At 40.6% G+C, this 21,432-nt stretch overlaps 1 protein-coding gene across 1 annotated transcript; it reads right to left on the bottom strand.

Moving 5' to 3' along the window:
* Positions 1–20,563, bottom strand: rp1l1b (rp1 like 1b). The gene is made up of 3 exons (XM_067573312.1): positions 19,901–20,563; positions 16,276–16,441; positions 1–15,957 (listed from the first exon to the last, which is right to left on the bottom strand). The coding sequence occupies exons 1-3, from the start codon at positions 20,387–20,389 to the stop codon at positions 1,145–1,147; spliced, it is 15,468 nt and encodes a 5,155-aa protein (XP_067429413.1). The 5' UTR covers positions 20,390–20,563; the 3' UTR covers positions 1–1,144.
* Between the last annotated feature and the right edge of the window lie 869 nt (positions 20,564–21,432).

Here is a 21,432-nt window from a genome sequence, read left to right as displayed (position 1 = left end):
AAGTTTTTGTAGTACATTTAATTTTAGAGACAATAAGTACAGTACATTCAGCAAGGGTAATAACCTCTGTACCACAGAGAATAATATATTTTCTTACCGATAAACACTGTTGAATGGTCTAAAGTACAGAACAAAAGGAGAACCTGTCATGATACATAAAACCTTGATGTGAATTTTGCTACTTTCAGACATTTCAGCTTATTATATGTTAATGAGCTATACAAATTAACTGAGTTATTATGCAATTACCTGATGGAATAGTGAAGTTGCTTACATCAACCAGTTTGACTCTTTAGTATCAGCACTAAAATACTTCAATTAACTCTTTGACCAGTACTGTATTTGCACAATATTAAGTTAAACATTCAAAATGAATAGTATCAGTATTTTCTGGCTTTCCAGAAAAGTACAATATTATCTAGAAAAATATATCACTTTTTATTATTTTTAGTTTCAACATTGGAACCAAAAGTCTTCAAAGAATACTTTCGATTAGATAAAACAAATGTTGAGCAGCAAAAATGGTATAAATATAGTGCATATAGTTTGAAGAGAAACTACAGTATATGTGCATGTATGATGTTTTTAAGTAATGATAACCTCACAGTTGCAGATTCGATCAAGTACTGCAAAGCATAGTTTATCATTAGCTCCATGCTCTGTCTGATGCTCAAAGTTGCAGTAACATGTAACAATACTCTATGACTCATTGTTCATTAAATTATCCCATTTAGTTTTGAACAAAAATAAGGAAACTTCCTACTTACAGTACATATATATTTTCAAGTTTTCATGATTCCTCTTTCACATAAATGAATGAGCACTATTTGTGCTTGTGTTCAGTGTCCGCATTAGAAATGCCGGAGCAAAGTGCATGTGTTATTTAGTGCTTGTTAAACAAGAACTATTAACAGTGAGTTATAAATTAGAAAAATCTGGATCAATCTTTTTGCTTGCTTCATCTTACAGTCCTTGTTAGGTTTCCACATGAAGACCTGACTTTGTGACTTCAGACTGCTAACCGCTTGTTGGTGTCTTCTTGTCATTTACCTACTACAAACTCCTCTTCTTTCTTCCTTTATCTCGTCCTCTATCACTTGTTCTCCTGAGCATTGGCAGAGTCACAGTTTTTTTTTCAATTTCCCTAACTCTCTGACTCAAGCTTTGTAACTTTTTCATGGCTGCTTGTTTCAGTCTCAGAATCTTCAACATCAGCATAAGCGCCATCCTCAGATTCTGCACACACTTTCATCAAAGTATCAATTGGGATTAATGTTGTTTCTTTGGCTACACTGTTAGCTGCGTCTTCATTATCTGCCTTGCTGGGAACATAATCTTGCTCTCCATCGTCAGTTTCTTCCTCTGCTTCATCTGAATCTTCCTCTGCCTCATCTTCTCCATCAGCTGATTCTCCCTGGTTTCCACTCCATCCTTTATTGGATATCTCAGTTTCTTCCCCCTCTTTTTCGGATGCTTCAACATCGTTCTCATCATTATCTTGGCTTTCACTTGGAATGTTGATACATTCACATTGTGTTACATTGGTCTCTGTTTGTTCTTCATTATCTTCATCTACATCTTCTTCTGGTTTATCTTCTTCACGCACATTGCTTTCTGATATGTCCTCCACATCATCATCATTATCTGCCTTCAGCTCCACCACATCATCAGTTCCTTCTGTTTCATCATTAGTCTCTGTTAAAGCGTCTTCTTGATGCTCTTCAGTCATGTCACTTTCTTTGCATGTTTCTTTTTCCTCATCTCCTGCAGATACACCTTCTGCTCCAGCTTCTTCTCCGTCACTTGCGGTAATCTCACTCCCAGTGATCTCACTCCCTGCCATGTACTCTCCTGATTCTTCTGCTGCTGTTTCACGTTCTTCAAATTCCTCTCCTGTTGTTGCAGTCTCTGTGCAATCTTCATCTGTTGCCCCAGACTCGCTTGGACTTTCTTTTTCAGCAGATTCCTCCTCATTTTCAGCCTCCTCTGATTCCTCTCCAGGTGTTTGACCTTCCTCTAGTTCCTCGTTGTGTGATTTATTATCATCTTCTTCACCTTTTTCTTCTTCTTCAATGGCATCTTCATCAGCAATACAGCCTGCAATTTTTTCTGATGATTCTGTCTCATGAACCTCAACTGTCGATACTTCCTCATTTTCATCTGTAGCCGTTTTATTCTCTTCTGCAGCCTCATCTTCCCCTGCCGTTTCATCTAAAGTCTCATTTTCAGGCTTGGCTTCTGAGTGTTCTTCTCCTGGTTCATTTTCATTTGTAGCTGTTGCAGTATCCTCTCCTGCTTCCGTCTCATTTGCATCTGTTGTTGCATCGTTAACTGATGCACTTTCATCTGCGTCTGATTCGTTGCTCTCTCCCTCTGATTCATTTTCAGACACAGCTTTGGCGCTTTCCTCTTGCACAGATTCAGAAGCAGCTTCCACACATTCTTCTCCATCTGTGGTTTCTTCCATTTCCTCTTCATTGGATTCATTATCAGCTTTATCAATTTCCTCTTCACCTGAATTTTCTTTTTCTGTGGCTGTCTCAGTCTCTTCCTTGGTGTCATCCTCATCTGTGGTGTGTGTGGTCTCTTTTTCTACAGCACCTTCATCTTCAGTTGTTTCTGCTTCAGCTGGCTCTTTTGACAGTTCTTCAGCTTTGGCTGTGTTATCATTCTCCTCTGCAGCTCCATCATCATCTGTATTCTCTGCAGAATCACTGTCATTGCTGGCAGCAGTCTCCTCCACGTCTTCAACCATCCCTGCTTCCACAACCTCCTCTTTGTCAGATTCGCGTTCAGTTGTGTCTGCTGCATTTTCATCTTCAGCTGTGGTGGCGTCAGCTGCCTCTTCCTTCAGTTCGTCTTCACTTGTGGCAGCTATCTCTTTTTCTTCGGCAGTCTCATCTTCAGTTGTTACTTTTTCAGCTGTTTCCTCCCCATCTGACGCAGACTCATCTGCACTTGTGGCCGGAATCTCTTCTTCCACAGCTGCATCTTTGTCAGTTTCATGTTCAGTCGTAGCTGCCTCATCAGCCTCTTCTGCTGTGTCGTTATCTTCAGCTTCATCTTCATTTGTGGCATCTTCTTCTGGAGTATTTTCATCTTCAGCTTCTCCTGCCTCATTATTTTCTTCAGTTTCATCTCCATCATTAGTGGCAGCTGTCTCTTCTCCATTGTCAACCATCCCTGCTTCCACAGCCTCATCTTTGTCAGATTCGTCTTCAGTTGCGCCTGCCATATCAGACTCTTCAGCTTTGGTGACTTCGGCAGACTCCTCCTTTGCTTCATCTTCACATGTTGCTACTTCAGATGACATTTCGTCACCTGTGGCATCATTCTCCTCTGCAGTTTCATCATCATTTGTGGTGGCGTCTAAATCTTCTGCAGAATCATCTTCACCGGTGGCAGCAGTCTCCTCTCCATCCTCAACAACGGCAGTCTCTTCTGCGGCTATTTCATCTTCAGCAGTTTCTTCTTCTCCAGCCATCTCATCTTCGGTCGTTGCTACCCCAGATGGTTCTTTTAATGATTCATCAGCTGTGGTTGTGTCATCGTTCTCATCTGCAGTCTCATCTGCACTGGTGGCAGGAATCTCTTCTTCATCATTCACTGTCCCTGCTTCCACAGCTTCATCTTTGTCAGATTCATGTTCAGATTCATTTTCAGTTGTGGCTGCTACATCAGTCTCTTCTGCTGCAATTTCATCTTCAGCTTTTTCTACAGCAGTCTCATCTTCAGTTGTTGCCTCTTCAGCTGGATCTTTTGACGATTCATCAGCTGTGGCTGACTCATCATTCTCATCTCCACTGGTGGCAGAAATCTCTTCTTCGTCGTCGAGCGTCTCTTCTCCCACAGCCTCATCTTTGTCAGATTCATGTTCACTGGTGGCTGCCATAGTGGTCTCTTCTTCTTCTTCAGCTATGGTAGCTTCTGCAGCCTCTTGTTTAAGTTCATCTTCACTTGTGACACCAGTCTCTTCTTCTGCAGCCATCTCATCTTCAGTTGTTGCTACCCCAGCTGCTTCCTTTGACGATTCATCAGCCGTGGCTGTGTCATCGTTCTCATCTGCAGAATCACCTGCACTGGTGGAAGCAAGCTCTTCTTCATCACATATCCCTCCCTCCTCAACCTCCTCAGACTCATGTTTACTTATGGATGTCACATCAGCCTCTTCTACTGCATCTTCATCTTCAGCTGTGGTAGCTTCAGCAGTCTCTTCCTTCAGCTCATAGTCACTGGTTGCAACAATCTCTTCCGCATCATCAACTGTCCCTGCTTCCGTAGCCTCGTCTTTGTCAGATTCAAGTTCAGTTGTGGCAGCCGCAATTTCATCTTCAGCGGTCTCGTCCTTTGATTCATCTTCACTTGTAACAGCAATCTCTTTTTCTACAGCCATCTCATAGTCAGTTGTTGCTTCTTCAGCTGGATCTTTTGACGATTCATCAGCTGTGGCTGTGTCATCATTCTCATCTGCAGAATCATCTCCACTGGTGGCAGGAATCTCTTCTTCATCGTCGGCTGTCTCTTCTTCCAAAGCCTCATCTTTGTCAGATTCATGTTCACTTGTGGCTGTCACAGCAGACACTTCTGCTGCATTTTCATCTTCAGCTGTGGTAGCTTCTGCAGCCTCTTCCTTAAGTTCATCTTCACTTGTAACAGCAATCTCTTTTTCTACAGCCATCTCATCTTCAGTTGCTTCTTCAGCTGGATCTTTTGACGATTCATCAGCTGTGGCTGTGTCATCATTCTCATCTGCAGAATCATCTCCACTGGTGGCAGGAATCTCTTCTTCATCATTGACGATCTCTTCTTCCACAGCTACTTCCTTGTCGGATTCATCTTCAGTTATGGCTGCCACATCAGCCTCTTCTGCTGCATCTTCATCTTCAGCAGAGGTGGCATCAGCAGTCTCTTTCTTCAATTCATCTTCACTTTCTACAGCAATCTCTCCTTCTACAGCAATCTCATCTTCACTTTCTGCCTGTTCCTCTCTGTCAGATTGGTGTTCAGCTGACATAACCACAGCAGTCTCTTCTGCTGCATTTTCATCTTCAGCTGTGGTAGCCTCTGCAACCTCTTCCTTAAGTTCATCTTCACTTGTGACAGCAATCTCTTTTTCTATAGCCATCTCATCTTCAGTTGTTGCTTCTTCAGCTGGATCTTTTGACAATTCATCAGCTGTGGCTTTGTCATCATTCTCATCTGCAGAATCATCTCCACTGGTGGCAGGAATCTCTTCTTCATCATTGACTATCTCTTCTTCCACAGCCACTTCCTTGTCTGATTCATCTTCAGTTATGGCTGCCACATCAGCCTCTTCTGCTGCATCTTCATCTTCAGCAGGGATGGCATCAACAGTCTCTTTCTTCAACTCAGCTTCACATGTTACAGCAATCTCTGCTTCTACAGCAATCTCATCTTCCGTTTCTGCTTCTTCCTCTTTGACAGATTGGTGTTCAGTTGACGTAACCACAACAGTCTCTTCTGCCACATTTTCATCCTCAGCTGTGGTGGCTTCAGCAGTCTCTTCGTCTAATTTATCTCTAGCTGTGTCTGCATACTCTACCATGGATTCATCTTCAATCGGGCCTATGTCTGCACTCTCATTTTCTGTCTTTTCATCTTCAGTTTTGCTCAGTTTCTCACTATTATCTTCAACCGCATCTTCATCTTTTACTCTTTCTTCAGCAACAGCCAGTTCTAGGTATTGTTTAGCAGTGATGTATTCTTCTACTTCAATGTTTTCAGACTCATCTTCTTGATCTTCATCTTGATCATCAACTGCTTCCTTTTCCTCTACTGCAACTGCAGAATCATCTTCAGACTCATGGTGGATTTCATCCCCTTCCACTTTTCTCACTGCTTCATCAATAATTTTTTCTACAATTGTTTTTGCTGCTATTGATTCAGTCTCATTTATGGAGTGAGATATACACTTGATTGCCTGTGTATTGCCAGGATCATCATTCTTCATTACTAGAATCCTCTTTAGGTCAAAGTCCATGAAAAGGGGTGTGGTTTTCATAGTTTCTGCAGGAAGTGGAGGCCTAAATGTAACTTTTTTCTGAATGCATGTTTCACATGGACAGTAGTCATCATCGTTTTCACTGCGCTGGTCACTGTAAGATGTGCTTGTCACTGATTCATCACTTTTTTCTGCTTTTGGATCGGCAGACTGTTCGAACATGACCTTCAGCCTCCGTCTTCTCTCTTCTGTTTGTGCTGTTGAAGCACGAGACATTGCTTCTTTAGGAGGTCTTGGTAGCCCTGCGTGCACTTTAATTTTCCTCAGTTCTCTGTCTATACTTGTTTGGATCTTTTTTTGGACCTCATTTTTAAGTTCATTTATCATCATGTCAAGCTGCTCATTATCATCCAAGTTCCAACGAACTTTAAACTCTTTCATTGCATTGATATAATGTTTCATGAACTGCTTTTCTATTTTGCTTAATAAAGTTAAGATCCAAACAGGATCAGATTCTTGAGAAATAATTTTAGTTAACTGTACTGTACCCTCTGAACTGGTGTCCTCTTGAGATTCTGTTTCCTCTGGAAGCTTTTGGCCACTACTGTCATTTCCTGATCCTGAGGATGGTGGTGTTTCAGGTAGTTCTCTTGGACTATCACTACTTCTAATGGTGTCATCTGTTGCTGGATCATCTTCCTTTTGTTTCTCTTCATCCATTACTCCTACTTCTGCCTCACATGTCCATTGATTACCTGCTTCTGCTTCACCTTCATGAACTTCTGGTACTTTGCTTAATGTATTTGCAGTCATATGAGGTTGCAACACATCACCATTCACACCATCACTACTCTTCCCCGAGCCTGTGGAGCCACTGTTGACATCCACACCAGAGGATGACGTATGATTGAATTCATCATCGACATAATGGCGATCGTCCTTCTTTAGCACATGTTCATTTTCTAGAGGATCGCAAAGCCAAAGAGACTGAAGAATATTCATTAGCTCTTGGTATCTTTCATCATTTTCGTTTGCATTTTTAGGATCATGGTCTATTAGCTGCAACTTCACAAGGCAATCCAAAAGGCCTCTAGCTGAAGTGCTTAGTTTACGTCCATACACTGGAGAAATCTCTGGTAAACTGTTACATCTGTCAAGCTTTGGATTTAAAAGTACTTTCATCACCTGTACGGAGGAGTGAAATATTTTAGAGGCATCATCTCTCCGAGTACTGGTATTATCTGCATTTGGTTCCTCCGTGGTTGTTTGACATTCATCATTAGGGACACTGTTCATCACAACTCCTTCATTTGGGTCTTTTGTATTCTCAACTGCAGAGTCCTCATTGTTTTCATTATCTTCCACTTTAGTCATTTCCTCCTTTGTCTGATCAGTTTTTTGTCCATCATTGTTTTCATTCAAATCTTCCACATCATACGTGTCACCATCAGCTGGTATTTTTTTCAGCCATTCATTTATTACCTCAGTAGGGGATGTATTTGGTAGGCTAGACGGGACCAGCTTGAAGTCATCAGCATCTGTGCTCTTGTGTCTGCTGCTTTTGTCACTTTTGTTATCAGTGACACTCCTGCCAGCGTCTGTAGCTTCCAGTTGACCATTTATAATCCTCTTAGACACATTGGATTTTGATTCTCCCATGGCTGGAGTCTCACAAATTTCGTTGCCAATATCTGAACTGGACAGAGATTGTGACGAATCACTTTCCTCTGACTCTGCATGAGAAAGCACATTATGTTTATTTCCTTTTGGTTGTTGTGCACTCTGACGGGTGTCTGACGCAGCAGAATTCACAACAGACTTCGGTTTGTCAAGAACCTCTGCAGCTGTATTTTTTGCAGTTTTCCTGCTTGACTTGCTTGTCTTCGAGTGAACACTCTTCTTATCAACTGTATCTTGTTTTTCATCCTCCTTTTGCGAACTAGATGTGGGTTTACTGTCTTCAGGGCTCACAGCTTCCCCTGCATTTACTGGAGAAACACTGATCTTCTCCTCTACAGGAACATCAGCGGCTGTGGACGTCTTCAGCTCTTTATTTCCCACATCTTCATCAGTTAAAATATCAGTTGCTTTGGATTTTCGAGATTTCACGGACAGATTCGACTTGACAGATAAAGAACTCTGTGGTCGCCCCTCACTTTTCTTTCCTTTGACCTCAGATGATGTTGACTTCTTTGAACGTGTTGACACCTTGGACTTCGATGACATGGCTGTGGGGGCTCTGTCTTCAGTTTCCTCCACTGTCACAGCAGGAACTTCAGACCTGCTTAACATTTCGGATTGATTTGATTTAGCTGACACAGGGCTTACTGTTCTTTCCTCCTTTTCATGAGTAGTAACATCAGAGACTTTAGATTTTCTTGATCTCACTGAAATATTTGACTTTGCTGACATGGCACTTGGTGCTCTCTCAGACTTTGCTTGAGCATTTCCTTCATTGGGAGAGTCAGAACTTTCTATTGTAGGAATTTCAGTTGCCAAATTAGTTGATTTTGCTGATTTGGTTGACATGGTGGGACTATGTGTTCTTTCATTAGTTTCTTCATCATGTCCAGTCTTTTCACTAGAGGTAATTTCAGACGTGTTTGACTTCATGGTTCTTGCAGAAACATTTGATTTTACTGACAAAACACTTGGTGTCCTCTCTGTTTCATTTACCTCTTCAGCATGGGTTTCAGCTGTCTTTTCAGATTTTTTTGATTTCCTTGATCTTAGAGATACACCTGACTTTGATGATTTATTTGTCAAAGCACTTGGTGTTCTCTCTTCAGTTTCCTCACAAACTGCCACGTTTTCTTCAGTTGAAATTTCAGTAGTTTTGGCAGACATTGAACTAATTGATCTCTTCTCAGTGTCTTCCTCAGTGTTTTCATCAGTGATGTTAACATCATCTTCAGCAGGAACCTCAGACACTTTTGATTTCTTTGATACTGCTGAAGCATTGGACTTTCCTGATTTCGCTGATTTGATGCTTGCACTGCTTGGTGCTCTCTCCAAATGCTCCTCACGATTTTCTTCACCTGGAGTATTAGAGGCCTTTGACTTACTAGATTTTGCAGAAATATGTGAATGTGTTGATTTGGCAGATCTGGCTGATTTAGCCGACAAGGTGCTTGGTGGTCTCTGCTCAGTTTCCTCATCATTTGCAGGGTTTTCTTCTGAAGGAGCTTCACATGCTGGTGTACTCCTCGATGATATAGACATATTTGATCTCTCCTCAGTTTCTTCTTCAGCATTTGACTCGGTTGACATTGCACTTGGTGCTCGCTCTCCAGTTCCTTCAGCAATTGCAGTATTTTCTTTAGAAGTCACAGATTTTTCTGTGACATTTGATTTGACTGATTTAGCTGACATGCAACTTGGTGCTCTCTCTTTGTTTTCCTCCTCAGCACCTCCTTCACCCGGAACTGTACCTTTTGATTTCTGAGATACTGCTGAGGCATTTGATCTTGCAGATCTGTCCGACATAGCACTAGCTGCTCTCTCAACAGTTTCATCATGTTCTGCAACATTTTCTTTGGCTGGGACATCAGAGACTTTTGATTTGCTTGATTTCTTAGACATGGCTGACTTTGTTGATTTGGCTGACATTGCACTCTGTGATCTCTCTTTTGTTTCCTCTCCATCATCTCCTTCATGAGGAATGCCAGTAGTTTTTCCAGAACAAACTTCAGAAGTATTTGATGTAAAAGATCTTACTGAAGCATGTGACTTTGCTGATTTAGCTGACAATGCACTAGGGGCTCTCTCTGTAGTTTTATCATGTTCAGCCACATCATCTGCAATACCAGAAGCTTGTGACTTAGTAGATTTTTCAGAAACATGTGACTGAACTGATCTGACTGAAATGCAGCTTGCTGCTCTTTCTTCAGTTTGGTCTTTGTCTTCTTCTTCATCTGCACTCATTGAGCTCACTCCCCCTTCATTCTCTGTCTCAGCAATTTCAGTACTGTGATCAGAAGGTATTTGAGAGGCTTTTGATTTCTTAGATTTTTCAGAAACATTTGACTTTGCTGATTTTGCTGATCTGATTGACATATTGCTTGCAGCTCTTTCCTCATGATCAGAACCAGAAGCATTTTCTTCTTTTGTGGCATCAAAGACTTTTGACTTATTGGATTTTGAAGAAATGACTGACTTTGCAGATTTGGCAGACATTGCACTCTCTGCTCTGTCTGAAGTTTCTTCCTCATCGTTTCTTCCCTTAGGACTATCAGTATCAGAAGGAAGGAAGGATGCATCTGTAGAAGCATGTGACTTAGGTCTGGCGATGCTTTCTTCAACTGGAACATCAGCTGAACATTTTGACCTTCTTGATCTTGCAGAAACATTTGACTTGACTGAATGGACTGACATTGAACTTACTGATCTACTTTCATTGTGTTCCTCTTCATTTTCTTTTTCAGGAGTATCATCAATGTGATCAGAAGGAATGTCAGAAGCTTTTGTTTTCTTGGACATGACTGAAACATTTGACTTTGCTGACTTTTCTGATCTGACAGACATATTGCTTGGGGTTCTTTCTACATGTTCCTCATGATCTGAAGTATTTTCGTCAGCTGGACCATCTTGTCCTTTTGACTTTGTAGATTTTGACGACATTGCACTCTGTGCTCTCTCTTGAGTTTCCTCATCACCATCTCCTTCATCAGGGATGCCAGTAGTTTTGCTAGAATGAACTTCAGAGGCCTTTGATTTGGTAGATTTTGTAGAAGCACGTGACTTTGCTGATTTAGTTGACAAGGCACTAGGTGCTCTCTCTGCAGACTTAATAGATATTTCAGAAACATGTGACTGGACTGATTTGGCTGACAGGCGGCTTGATGCTCTTTCTTCAGTTTGTTCCTGATCATTTTCTTCATCAGAGCACTCAGGGCTCTCTTTAGTTGGAACATCAGTAGAACATTTTGACTTATTTGATCTTGCAGAAATATTTGACTTAACTGACCGGGCTGACATAGAGCTCAATGCCCTTTCTTCACTCTCCCCTTCAACGATTCTTTCCTCAGGAATGTCAACACCATCTTCAACAGGAACTTCGGAAACTTTGGATCTCTTAGATGATGTAGAAACATTTGACTTTGCTGATTTTGCTGATCTGACTGATATATTACTTGGTGCTCTCTCTACATGTTCTTCATGATGCGAAGCATTTTCTTCAGCTGGACCATCCCGTCCTTTTGACTTTGTAGATTTTACAGAAATAGCTGACTTTGCAGTTTTGGCTGACATTGCACTCTGTGCTCTCTCTTGAGTTTCCTCATCACCATCTTCTTCATCAGGGATGCCGGAAGTTTTGCCAGAGGGAACTTCAGAGGCCTTTGATTTTGTAGATTTTGTGGAAGCACGTGATTTTGCTGATTTAGCTGACAAAGCACTAGGTGCTCTCTCTGCAGACTTAATAGATATTTCAGAAACATGTGACTGGACTGATTTGCATGACAAGGAGCTTGCTGCTCTTTCTTCAGTTTGCTCTTCATCGTTTTCTTCATCAGAGCACTCAGGGCTCTCTTTAGTTGGAACATCAGCAGAAAATTTTGGCTTATTTGATCCTGCAGAAATATTTGATTTTACTGACTTGGCTGACATAGAGCTCAATGCCCTCCCTTCACTCTCCCCTTCAACGATTCTTTCCTCAGGAATGTCAACACCGTCTTCAACAGGAACTTCAGAAACTTTGGATCTTTTAGATGATGTAGAAACATTTGACTTTGCTGATTTTGCTGATCTGACTGATATATTACTTGGTGCTCTCTCTACATGTTCTTCATGATGCGAAGCATTTTCTTCAGCTGGACCATCCTGTCCTTTTGACTTTGTAGATTTTACAGAAATAGCTGACTTTGCAGTTTTGGCTGACATTGCACTCTGTGCTCTCTCTTGAGTTTCCTCATCACCATCTCCTTCATCAGGGATGCCAGAAGTTTTGCCAGAGGGAACTTCAGAGGCCTTTGATTTGGTAGATTTTGTAGAAGCATGTGATTTTGCTGATTTAGCTGACAAAGCACTAGGTGCTCTCTCTGCAGACTTAATAGATATTTCAGAAACATGTGACTGGACTGATCTGGCTGACAGGCGGCTTGATGCTCTTTCTTCAGTCTGCTCTTCGTCATCTCCTTCATCAGGGCTCTCAAAGCTTTCTTCAGCTGGAAGAGCTGAACATTTTGACTTGTTTGATCTTGCAGAAATATTTGATTTTACTGACTTGGCTGACATTGAGCTCAATGCCCTCCCTTCACTCTCCCCATCAACAATTCTTTCCTCAGGAATGTCAACACCATCTTCAATGGGAACTTCAGAAACTTTGGATCTTTTAGATGATGTAGAAACATTTGACTTTGCTGATTTTGCTGATCTGACTGATATATTACTTGGTGCTCTCTCTACATGTTCTTCATGATGCGAAGCATTTTCTTCAGCTGGACCATCCTGTCCTTTTGACTTTGTAGATTTTACAGAAATAGCTGACTTTGCAGTTTTGGCTGACATTGCACTCTGTGCTCTTTCTTGAGTTTCCTCATCACCATCTCCTTCATCAGGGATGCCAGAAGTTTTGCCAGAGGGAACTTCAGAGGCCTTTGATTTGATAGATTTTGTAGAAGCACGTGATTTTGCTGATTTAGCTGACAAAGCACTAGGTGCTCTCTCTGCAGACTTAATAGATATTTCAGAAACATGTGACTGGACTGATCTGGCTGACAAGGAGCTTGCTGCTCTTTCTTCAGTCTCCTCTTCGTCATCTCCTTCATCAGGGCTCTCAAAGCTTTCTTCAGCTGGAAGAGCTGAACGTTTTGACCTGTTTGATCTTAAAGAAATATTTGACTCATCTGACTGGGCTGACATTGAGCTCATTACTCTCTCTTCAGTCTCCCCTCTGGTAACAATTTCTTCAGAAGTATCAGCACAGATCGGAGAAGCTCTTGATTTCTTAGATATCACTGAGGCATTTGACTTTGCAGATTTAGCAGATTTAGTTGACATATTGCTTGGAGCTCTTTCTCCATGTTCCTTCTGATCTGCAGTATTTTCCTCAGCTGAAACATCACTGTGCTTTGACCTAGTAGATTTGGCAGAAATATTTGATCGTGTTGATTTGGCTGATTTGGCTGACACATGTGATCGTTCTGATTTCAATGACAGTGCACTAGGTGCCCTCTCTTCCTCATATTCTTGAATATTTTCTACATCTGAACCATCACAGCATTTTGACTCATTCACTCTTGAAGAAATGTTTGACTTGGCTGATTTATTTGACATGCAGCTTGGTGATCTCTGACTGGTTACTTGTTCAGTATCTTCCTCGTCAGAAATGTCATCATTTTGTTTGAGAAGAACTTGAGAGGCTTTTGATTTTGTAGATACTGCTGACGCATTTGATTTTGCAGATTTTGCTGACATTGCACTTTGTGCTCTTTCAGCAATTTCTTCATCAGTGTTCTTTTCTTCGGATCTATCTTTTGACTTATTGGATATTGCAGATGATTTAGACTTGACTGATTTTTCTGAAGAGGGACTAGATGCTCTCGTTTCAGCTTCATCATGTTTGGTAGGATTTTCCTCTACTGAAACACAGGGGTTTTGTGTTTCCTCAACCTCATCATTTGTAAGATTTTCTTCATTTTCAGAAATATTTGATTTGGCTGACATGCAGCTTGCTGCTCGTTCTTCAGTTTGCTCTCCATCACTTTCTTTATTAGGAATCTGAGATGATTTAGATTTGCTAGATTTTGCAGAAATATTTGATTTCACTGACTTTGCTGATTTGACTGACATTTTGCTTTGTGGTCTTCCTTCAGTTACCTCTTCAGCATTTGCATCATTGGTAAGGCCTCCTGGGCTTTTCGATTTTCTTGACCTTGCAGATGCATTTGACTTTACAGATTTCACTGACATGGTACTTGGAGCTCTCTCCACAGTTTCATCTGCCTCCTCAGCACCGTCAGATATATTTGAATGAGATGAGACTCCTGACATAGCACTAAGTGTTCTTATATCAGCATTTTGTTCAGTTTCAGATGTTTTAGACTTTGCTGATTTGGCTGACATGGCACTAAGTGCTCTCTCTTCAGTAATATTTGTATCATTTTCTTCATCTTGAAGCTTAGATGCTTCTGAGTGTGTAGATTTTGCAGAGATATCTGATTTAGATGACATGACACTTGGCACTCTCTCCTGATCGTCTCCAGCTTCCTCAGTTTCCAAGTCTTCCTCAGTATTTTCAACAGCCTCTTTTGACTTTAATGACTCAGGAGTTTCCTCACTCGCTTCAGATTTGTCATCTGAATTTTCTTCAGGTGTTGCTTCAGAGGCTCTTGACATTTTAGATTTTGCAGACACATTTGACTTCTCTGACACTGGGCTTTGTGCTCTCTGTTCGGTTCCGCTCTCATTTTCTTCAGCTTCGACCCCTTCTGCTTCAAGTGCTCCCGAGTTGGATCCTACAGAGTCGTTTGACTTTGCTAACATGGCACTGGGTGTCCTTTGCTCAGTTTCCTCCTCAGATCTTTCTTCATCTGGGAGAGAAGAGATTTTTGATCCCTTTGATTTAACAGAGGTTTTGGACTTTGATGACAAAGAACTTTGTGGTCTTTCCTCATCAACATCCTCCTCTGATTTATGTTGTTCAGCTGCCACTTCTGACTTCATTGATTTTTCAGAATTACAAGATTTAACAGACACGCTACTTAATGATCTTTTTTGCATTTGTTCGTCGTCCTGTGTGTGTGTTTCTTCAGCTGCAACCTCTAAGACATCTGATTTGGATTTTGTCGAGGCATTTGAATTGACTGACATGGCACTTTTGGATCTTTTCTCCTCTACATCCTCACTCTCTGCATTCTCTATTTCTTCAGACTTATCTGACTTGACCGAGGCGTATGATTTGACAGACATGGCACTTGATTGTTCTCTTTTTATCACACCCGCCTCTTCAGTTTGTCCTTTTGTATCATCCTCAGGGTCATCAGATACTCCACAATGACAATTGTATGAATTTTTCGGTTTCCCCAACTTGCTAGAGTGCCTTGAAGCATTGGATGCTCTATCTGTCATGCTTGGCCCAGGTGATCCGGTATCCAACTCATCTTCTAGTTTATCCAGTTCATCATCATTTTGATCCTCTTCATGTTCTGTTAATATTGGAGAGGAAGTGTTAGGAGCAGATCCTGTTTGTTCTTCTTGCTCTGACGTTTGAGCAGTTTCGACCTGATCATTTGGGGAGCTGTCAACAGCTTCACAGTTGTCCAATGGGAAGGAGTGCACCTTGCACTTTGGTGAGCAAGTCTCACTCCTGATGGTGCAGTATTCTACAGTTTCAGCTGCCTCAACAGTCTGCTCCACACAGGTTTCTGTCTCTACAACTTGTTCTGTATAATTTCCACCTGATCTAGCCACAGTTTGCCTACTTTCGACCATTGTCTTTCTAGAGACCATTGTGTGTGAGGATGAACTTGAGCTGGAAGTTCGAATGCAGCGACTTGCTCCTTGTGTCCCTGGGACGTTTTTCCAGATGTCATACTCCTGGCAGTGACTGCAGCAATGAGGACAATGAGGCTCCTCTGTATGTCTTTGATAGTGCCTAGTGAGGTAAGCCTCATCTGAATCACCAGCAGAGATGTTTTCAGATTCTGAATAGTTTCTTTCACTAACCTGTGCAAAATAGGGATTACTGTGTCCTTGGAGGTACTCACTGGTCCTGTCTGTGGTCTTTCTTACTTCTGTTGACCAATGTAATGTTTCATCATTTTGTAGCCGAAAGCGCACTTTCATTTCCATGGACAAACTGCCATCTTTATTAACCCGGACCCGTTTCTCTATATCATCATTCATCAATCCATCAACAGTGGGTGGGCGGGAATCAACATGGTCTGGTGAGTTGTTTGCATCTAACAATGACTTGTCAGAGGACACTGACTGCCTGGTGGATCTGTCGCCAGATTCCAGCTGTGGATGGGTGACACTTTTCTCAGTAGAAAGTCCTTGATTTCCCATCATGACAGTAAAAAAGACAAGAAAAGAAAGAGGGAAGAAAAAGACAAAATTAGATGGAATTAGAGCTCTTTTGCACATGATGTACAATACACATAATATGCAAATGCATTTCTTGTATCAGCAAAGGTAATGATTTATTTTATAATTATTGATATTAATTACATTGGATCCTTAAGGTAATGAATGGAAAGATAATTACTGTGGTTGTTCGTACTAGGGCTTTCAAATACCTTAATGATTTAAAGATTATTGTTTTTAAAATTGTGTGAGAAATTAAGCATGTGTCAATGAGTCATTTCTCCTACCTTCATGTCCTTCAGTGCAGCCAGTGGAGCGTGCCTTCACATTCAGCTTTGGAAGTTTGTCATCAGATGTTTTCCGAAGATTCTCCGCGATGGAAGGGTGAGAGGGCTCACGTCCCACACAAATAAGAACACTGGGGCACTGCACGAGACTCTGAACACTGTCGATCTACAGCAAAAGTAGAGAAACTATTAGTTTATAACAAAATATAGATTATATAGGCTGAGGAGTTACAAAATACACAATTTTTGATAGAAAATTTAACAATCTTGTCATATTTTACTACAAAAAATGTACAATTTCCCTTTCTTAGTAGGCGTTCGGATCGAACACAGCCCTGCACTGAAATAACACAAGGGGCTGTGTTGGTGGGGGCGTGTTGTTTCATGTACCAGAGAGACAATTAATTAATTAATTAATTGTTTTTTAGTTCTAGTTTAGTTTAGTTTGTTTGTTTTTTTAGTTATCAGTTTAGAAAACTGATACATGATTTTACAGCAATGGAAAATGATGACATTGCCAATTATTTTATCTTTCATTGCTATGATCCCCAGGTAAACAGTAAGACCCCGTTCAAATTAGCTGTGTAGCTCAGTGGTTCTGATTTGATTGACTGTAGCTTTTATGACCACTTTCCAAACAGCTTTTTAATTATTCAAATAGCATAAAGTATTACTTTTCTGTGTTAAAGTGTCCAGTAACCCAATTTTTAAACTGGTCAGATGTAAGTTTGTAGCCATGATTTAGGAAAATTTCTGTTCATTAATTAAAAATTTAGGCCTACTATAATTGAATGGTAAATATTTGTAGGGAAACATTTAAGAAACAAGTACTATAATAAAAATATCTCAGTGGTGTCAAGGTATTGTCTCCTCTTTGTTAAGCTGAGAGCTTTAATCCCTGCAAAAGAAGGCTCTGAGTCAAGCAATTAGTCAAGACAAGATAAATATCCTAATCCAGGATGATCTCTGGGAAACGTCACCAGATGACAGTGCGTTCTTGCAATGGTGAGCTGCCATTGTCACTCGTGAGAGCCGAGGGTATTGCTCAGCAGTACTGCAAACTGTGTGAGAGGTATAGACAAGCTGATTGTGTGGTCTTGGCAATGAAATCCATGAATACAGCATTATTATGTTGTTTTATTATGTTTTTTCTTTAGGACACCTCCCACTCCTGAAAAGTATAATGGAACAGAAACACACAGTTAAGGGCAAGCATTACTCTCACTTTCTGCCTTTTAGAGCAGAACATTAACATAAATACTAATCTAGCCGTGGGGGTGAGTGTGTGTTGACCTGTTGCATAGTGTCCCCATGCGGAGTTGAATAAAAGTAATTATGCTGCCTCTTTACTAATAAACTAATATAAATATAGTGGCATATCTTGTTACATCCTGTTTTATTTTGGTTTTTCCTGTTGATCCCTCTGGGTCGATCATCTGATTGCAGGCACCTCTGCTTTAGTGGGCTGAGTCCATATAGGCAGGTCCTTTTGTTTAGCTCTCTCTCTCTCTCTACACCCTGCTGCAACAGCACATTTGTGGAGCTAAGTATCTGGTCTTCATTCATTTACTTTAATAAACTCACATGTAGTAAACTTCTCCTGGTGTTGTGTCCGTTATTATGTTCGGTGTTTGAGCAGCCGCAGCAGTCTCACCAACAATTTTTCTGATTTTAAAAGAGCATGTCATCTTTCATGATTAGGGTTTCAGTTTTTTGTTGATTATACTAAAAGTTAAACTCATAAAACCCCTTAAAACTGCCCTGGATTGTTTAAAAAATGCATTGTAACTCAGTTTAAAATTGTTGTTTGGATATGGATGTTCTTCACCAGACAGTGACAATAATACCATTCATTGTTCTACTTATTAAAATAACAAGGAAACACAGATAATAGTAGATTAAGGTGAAGTGAAGAAGAAGTAGAGTGTCAGTAAAATACAGTTGTTTCTTTTTATCTTATTTATTAAAGTGTGCTTTTACATTTTCATGACACTTAATATTGAATACTGCTGCTTCTACTTTCTACTGACAACTATAGGAAACTCAGAGAAAACATGTAGCCTACAATATTTAGAGTTTTGATGATTTTATTTTGCCTACGAGCAGTCAGTTTTGATGACAGTGCAGTTTCAAATTTAAAAGGCACTGTTGGTAACGGCAGATAAATGGCTTCATCCATGGTCACACAAAGCCCAGGTGAAGATAATTAATTGCCACGGTGGAAGACACATTTCTGAGATGCCTCCGGTATCAAACGAGGGGAATGGAGTTTTAACGTTGACCTGCTTCTCTTATCTCAAAAATAGCTCTGATTTGACCAAGATTAATGGGTTTTGAAGAGATATCCACAATCCAAATGCATGTGTGAGGGAATATCCCTGCATCATTCCCACATGCACACACTCCAAATATGTATCCCACTTGACTTAGATTGTAACAACCTACTATGAAACTGACGTTGTGTGAGTGTATTTGTTGTGTACTGAAAATGTCAAGAAACTAATAATCATGGCTCATGAATGCAATCAAATGACAGGTGCAAACAGGAGAGTGCAGGGGGGTACACTATTTCCTTTTTCATGTCTTATTTAGTGCTATTTTTATATACTTTGTTCTATTCTATTGCCAAAATAATTGTTATTTTCTATTCTACTTTAAAAGATGGCAAGAGATTTCAAAGAGAGCATAATGTAAAAATAAAGAAGGTGCACTTTTCTGAGTTTTTTTTCTATTCAATGTCCTTATTTATTTCAATTCGAAAGCAGTACTCAGCAGTACTGTACCTTTGATCTACATAGACTCAGAGAGTCTCACAGTGTTTTTTTCAATAGCACCTATAATGTTAATGCCCCTATAAACTCCTATAATGTTCTTATATATGGTATGTCATATTATAAAACATTTAATTTACAAATAATTAAATCCAATAACTGTAACTAATAAAAGATCTTAATACTTAGCAACCTGCTGTTTTATTCATGTAAACATTAACATTACAAGTTGTATCTTTGACGACCATATTACAATATGTTTTGCATGTTCATTTGTTCATGTTCAATAAGCGAGAGTATCATAATCAAAGGCCCCTAATTTAGTGTTGCATGATGATTAAGAGGACATGATTAAGAAGCTGTTTATGTCATGTGATGTTGATGATATGTGGTTTCATTAATTGAATATCATCCTGAAATTGCTTTTTGACATTGTGTGTTTGACTTCATGTAGGGCTGATAGCTGATGTTGCTCTCAACTGGGACTTAGTAGGGCACCAGTGCTGTCACTAGAGGCCTCTCTTTCACCCTGGTTTTCAATCTCAGCCTTTAGTACCAACAATATGTAAGACTTCAACAGTTTAAATCTGCATATTGTGGACAACCTCAACTCATAGTAATAGTGATCCTTAACTTCAGGTTTAGCCATCCCTTCAGTTCATTTAAATACAACTTTGGGTCAATCACAGAAACTTCCTCTCGGAAAATGAACACTTCTCTGGGTACATTATAGAGTAAAATGTACTACAAACTCTAGGCAGATAAGGGGGTATCATGAAAAAAGTGAACAGAAAATGAAAACACAACATTTATATCTTTACATTTATTCTACTACCAGGTGTTTATGAACTGACCTTGCGGCCCTCCAGAGTGTACAACTTCCTGATGTGGTACTGCATGAGCTCAGAAACTTCCTCTAAGAAAAGCCCAAAACTGCGTATGCTCCTGCGGTGCAAGACGATGGTCTTCTTGAACGAGGGGTCACTGTTCTTCACCAGCACCACCATCTTGTTGGTCCTGTGATGATGGATGTGGCGCCCGTGGCCAGAATGTGCCACAGGTGGCTCCTTGGGCATGATCGGCCTCCGGAGAACATACTGGTGCGGATGATGATGGTGGTGATAGGGTGTGTGAGTATGATACAAAGGTGAAACCTGAGTCTCTAATGCTTCCAGGGCCTGGGTGTGTCTATACTCAGAGCAAAGATAGCATTCCTCCAGAGGTTCATGATGGGCCACCATGCCATGCTGGGGGATCCTGGGGAGCCTGCTGGTGTGATGCTTGTGGGAGCCATCACCACCTACGGCATTGAAGCACTGGAAGTTGCGCTTGTGGGAGGACATTTTGGGTTGCGCAGACGTTGATGGTAGTCTCTCTGCACTGGATGAAGGATGGCCTCAACTGAGCAGAAGGGGGCAGGTCAGCTTGGGCAAACAGTGACAGGGGGTTGCCATGTTTCTCCTGCGCTGCCTAAGGGAAGGTGTTGCAAAGAACATCTGCATGGCTACCACTCATCTCACCTCATCCTAGGTTGAAAGAGAAATTAAAACAAGAGGTGAAAAAATACAACAGGTTCAAGAACTAAGTGTCTCTCATTTCTTTCTATTCTTATGGTGTAAAGTAATAAGATAGTTAAATGTTTGAATCAAAAACATGGCAGATTCTGAAGTGCCTGTTTCCTTCACATCCAACTTTTTTGATCCAAGGCTAACCTGCATGCAGACAATGAACTTGCAGTTGCACTTTTATGTCTATTTTAGCCTTTCCTGGCAACCCAGCATGGCTCCTCAGCAGCTTCCCTGAAGTACTTAAGTCTAAAGTAGTACCTAAACATGTTTGATAAGGACTGACATAAGGCTTGTCTGAAAAAGAAAATCCTTACAAAGGAACACCTTTAAGCCTGTAGGTGTAATCGGTCTCTATAGTCGTGCCTATAAATGCCAAGTCAAAAGCAACTGGATTTGCTGTTTTATTCTCAGTGATCCAAGATCTGAGAGGCTTCTTCAGGTCAAGGTTTAGTACTGCTAGATATCTTACAACCTGGATTACTGAAGATTTTGTGGTGAATTATTTTGTTGGGATTAGGTCAGAAACTAACAAACTCAAGTACTCTTTTTCATATATTTTCTATGCTATTTATACACTTTTTATGCACACAATGTTTTATGTTGGTTGTCACAATACAGACAAATCCAGACTATAAATAAAGTTATCCACAGTTCAGCAGCCGTTAAAATAATACACACCATTACAAGTAAATACATACTTACACAGGACACGGTTGTTACATATGTAAAGACTGCTGTGAAGATCAAAGAGTAAATGAAGACAGGGATAATGAGGATATAGCCACAAATAAATCCTCCGAGTGACTTAAAATAACGAG

The sequence above is a fragment of the Thunnus thynnus genome, chromosome 18 (assembly GCF_963924715.1).
Source record: "Thunnus thynnus chromosome 18, fThuThy2.1, whole genome shotgun sequence".
Classification (NCBI taxonomy): domain Eukaryota; kingdom Metazoa; phylum Chordata; class Actinopteri; order Scombriformes; family Scombridae; genus Thunnus; species Thunnus thynnus.
This window is presented reverse-complemented; position numbering and strand designations above follow the sequence as displayed.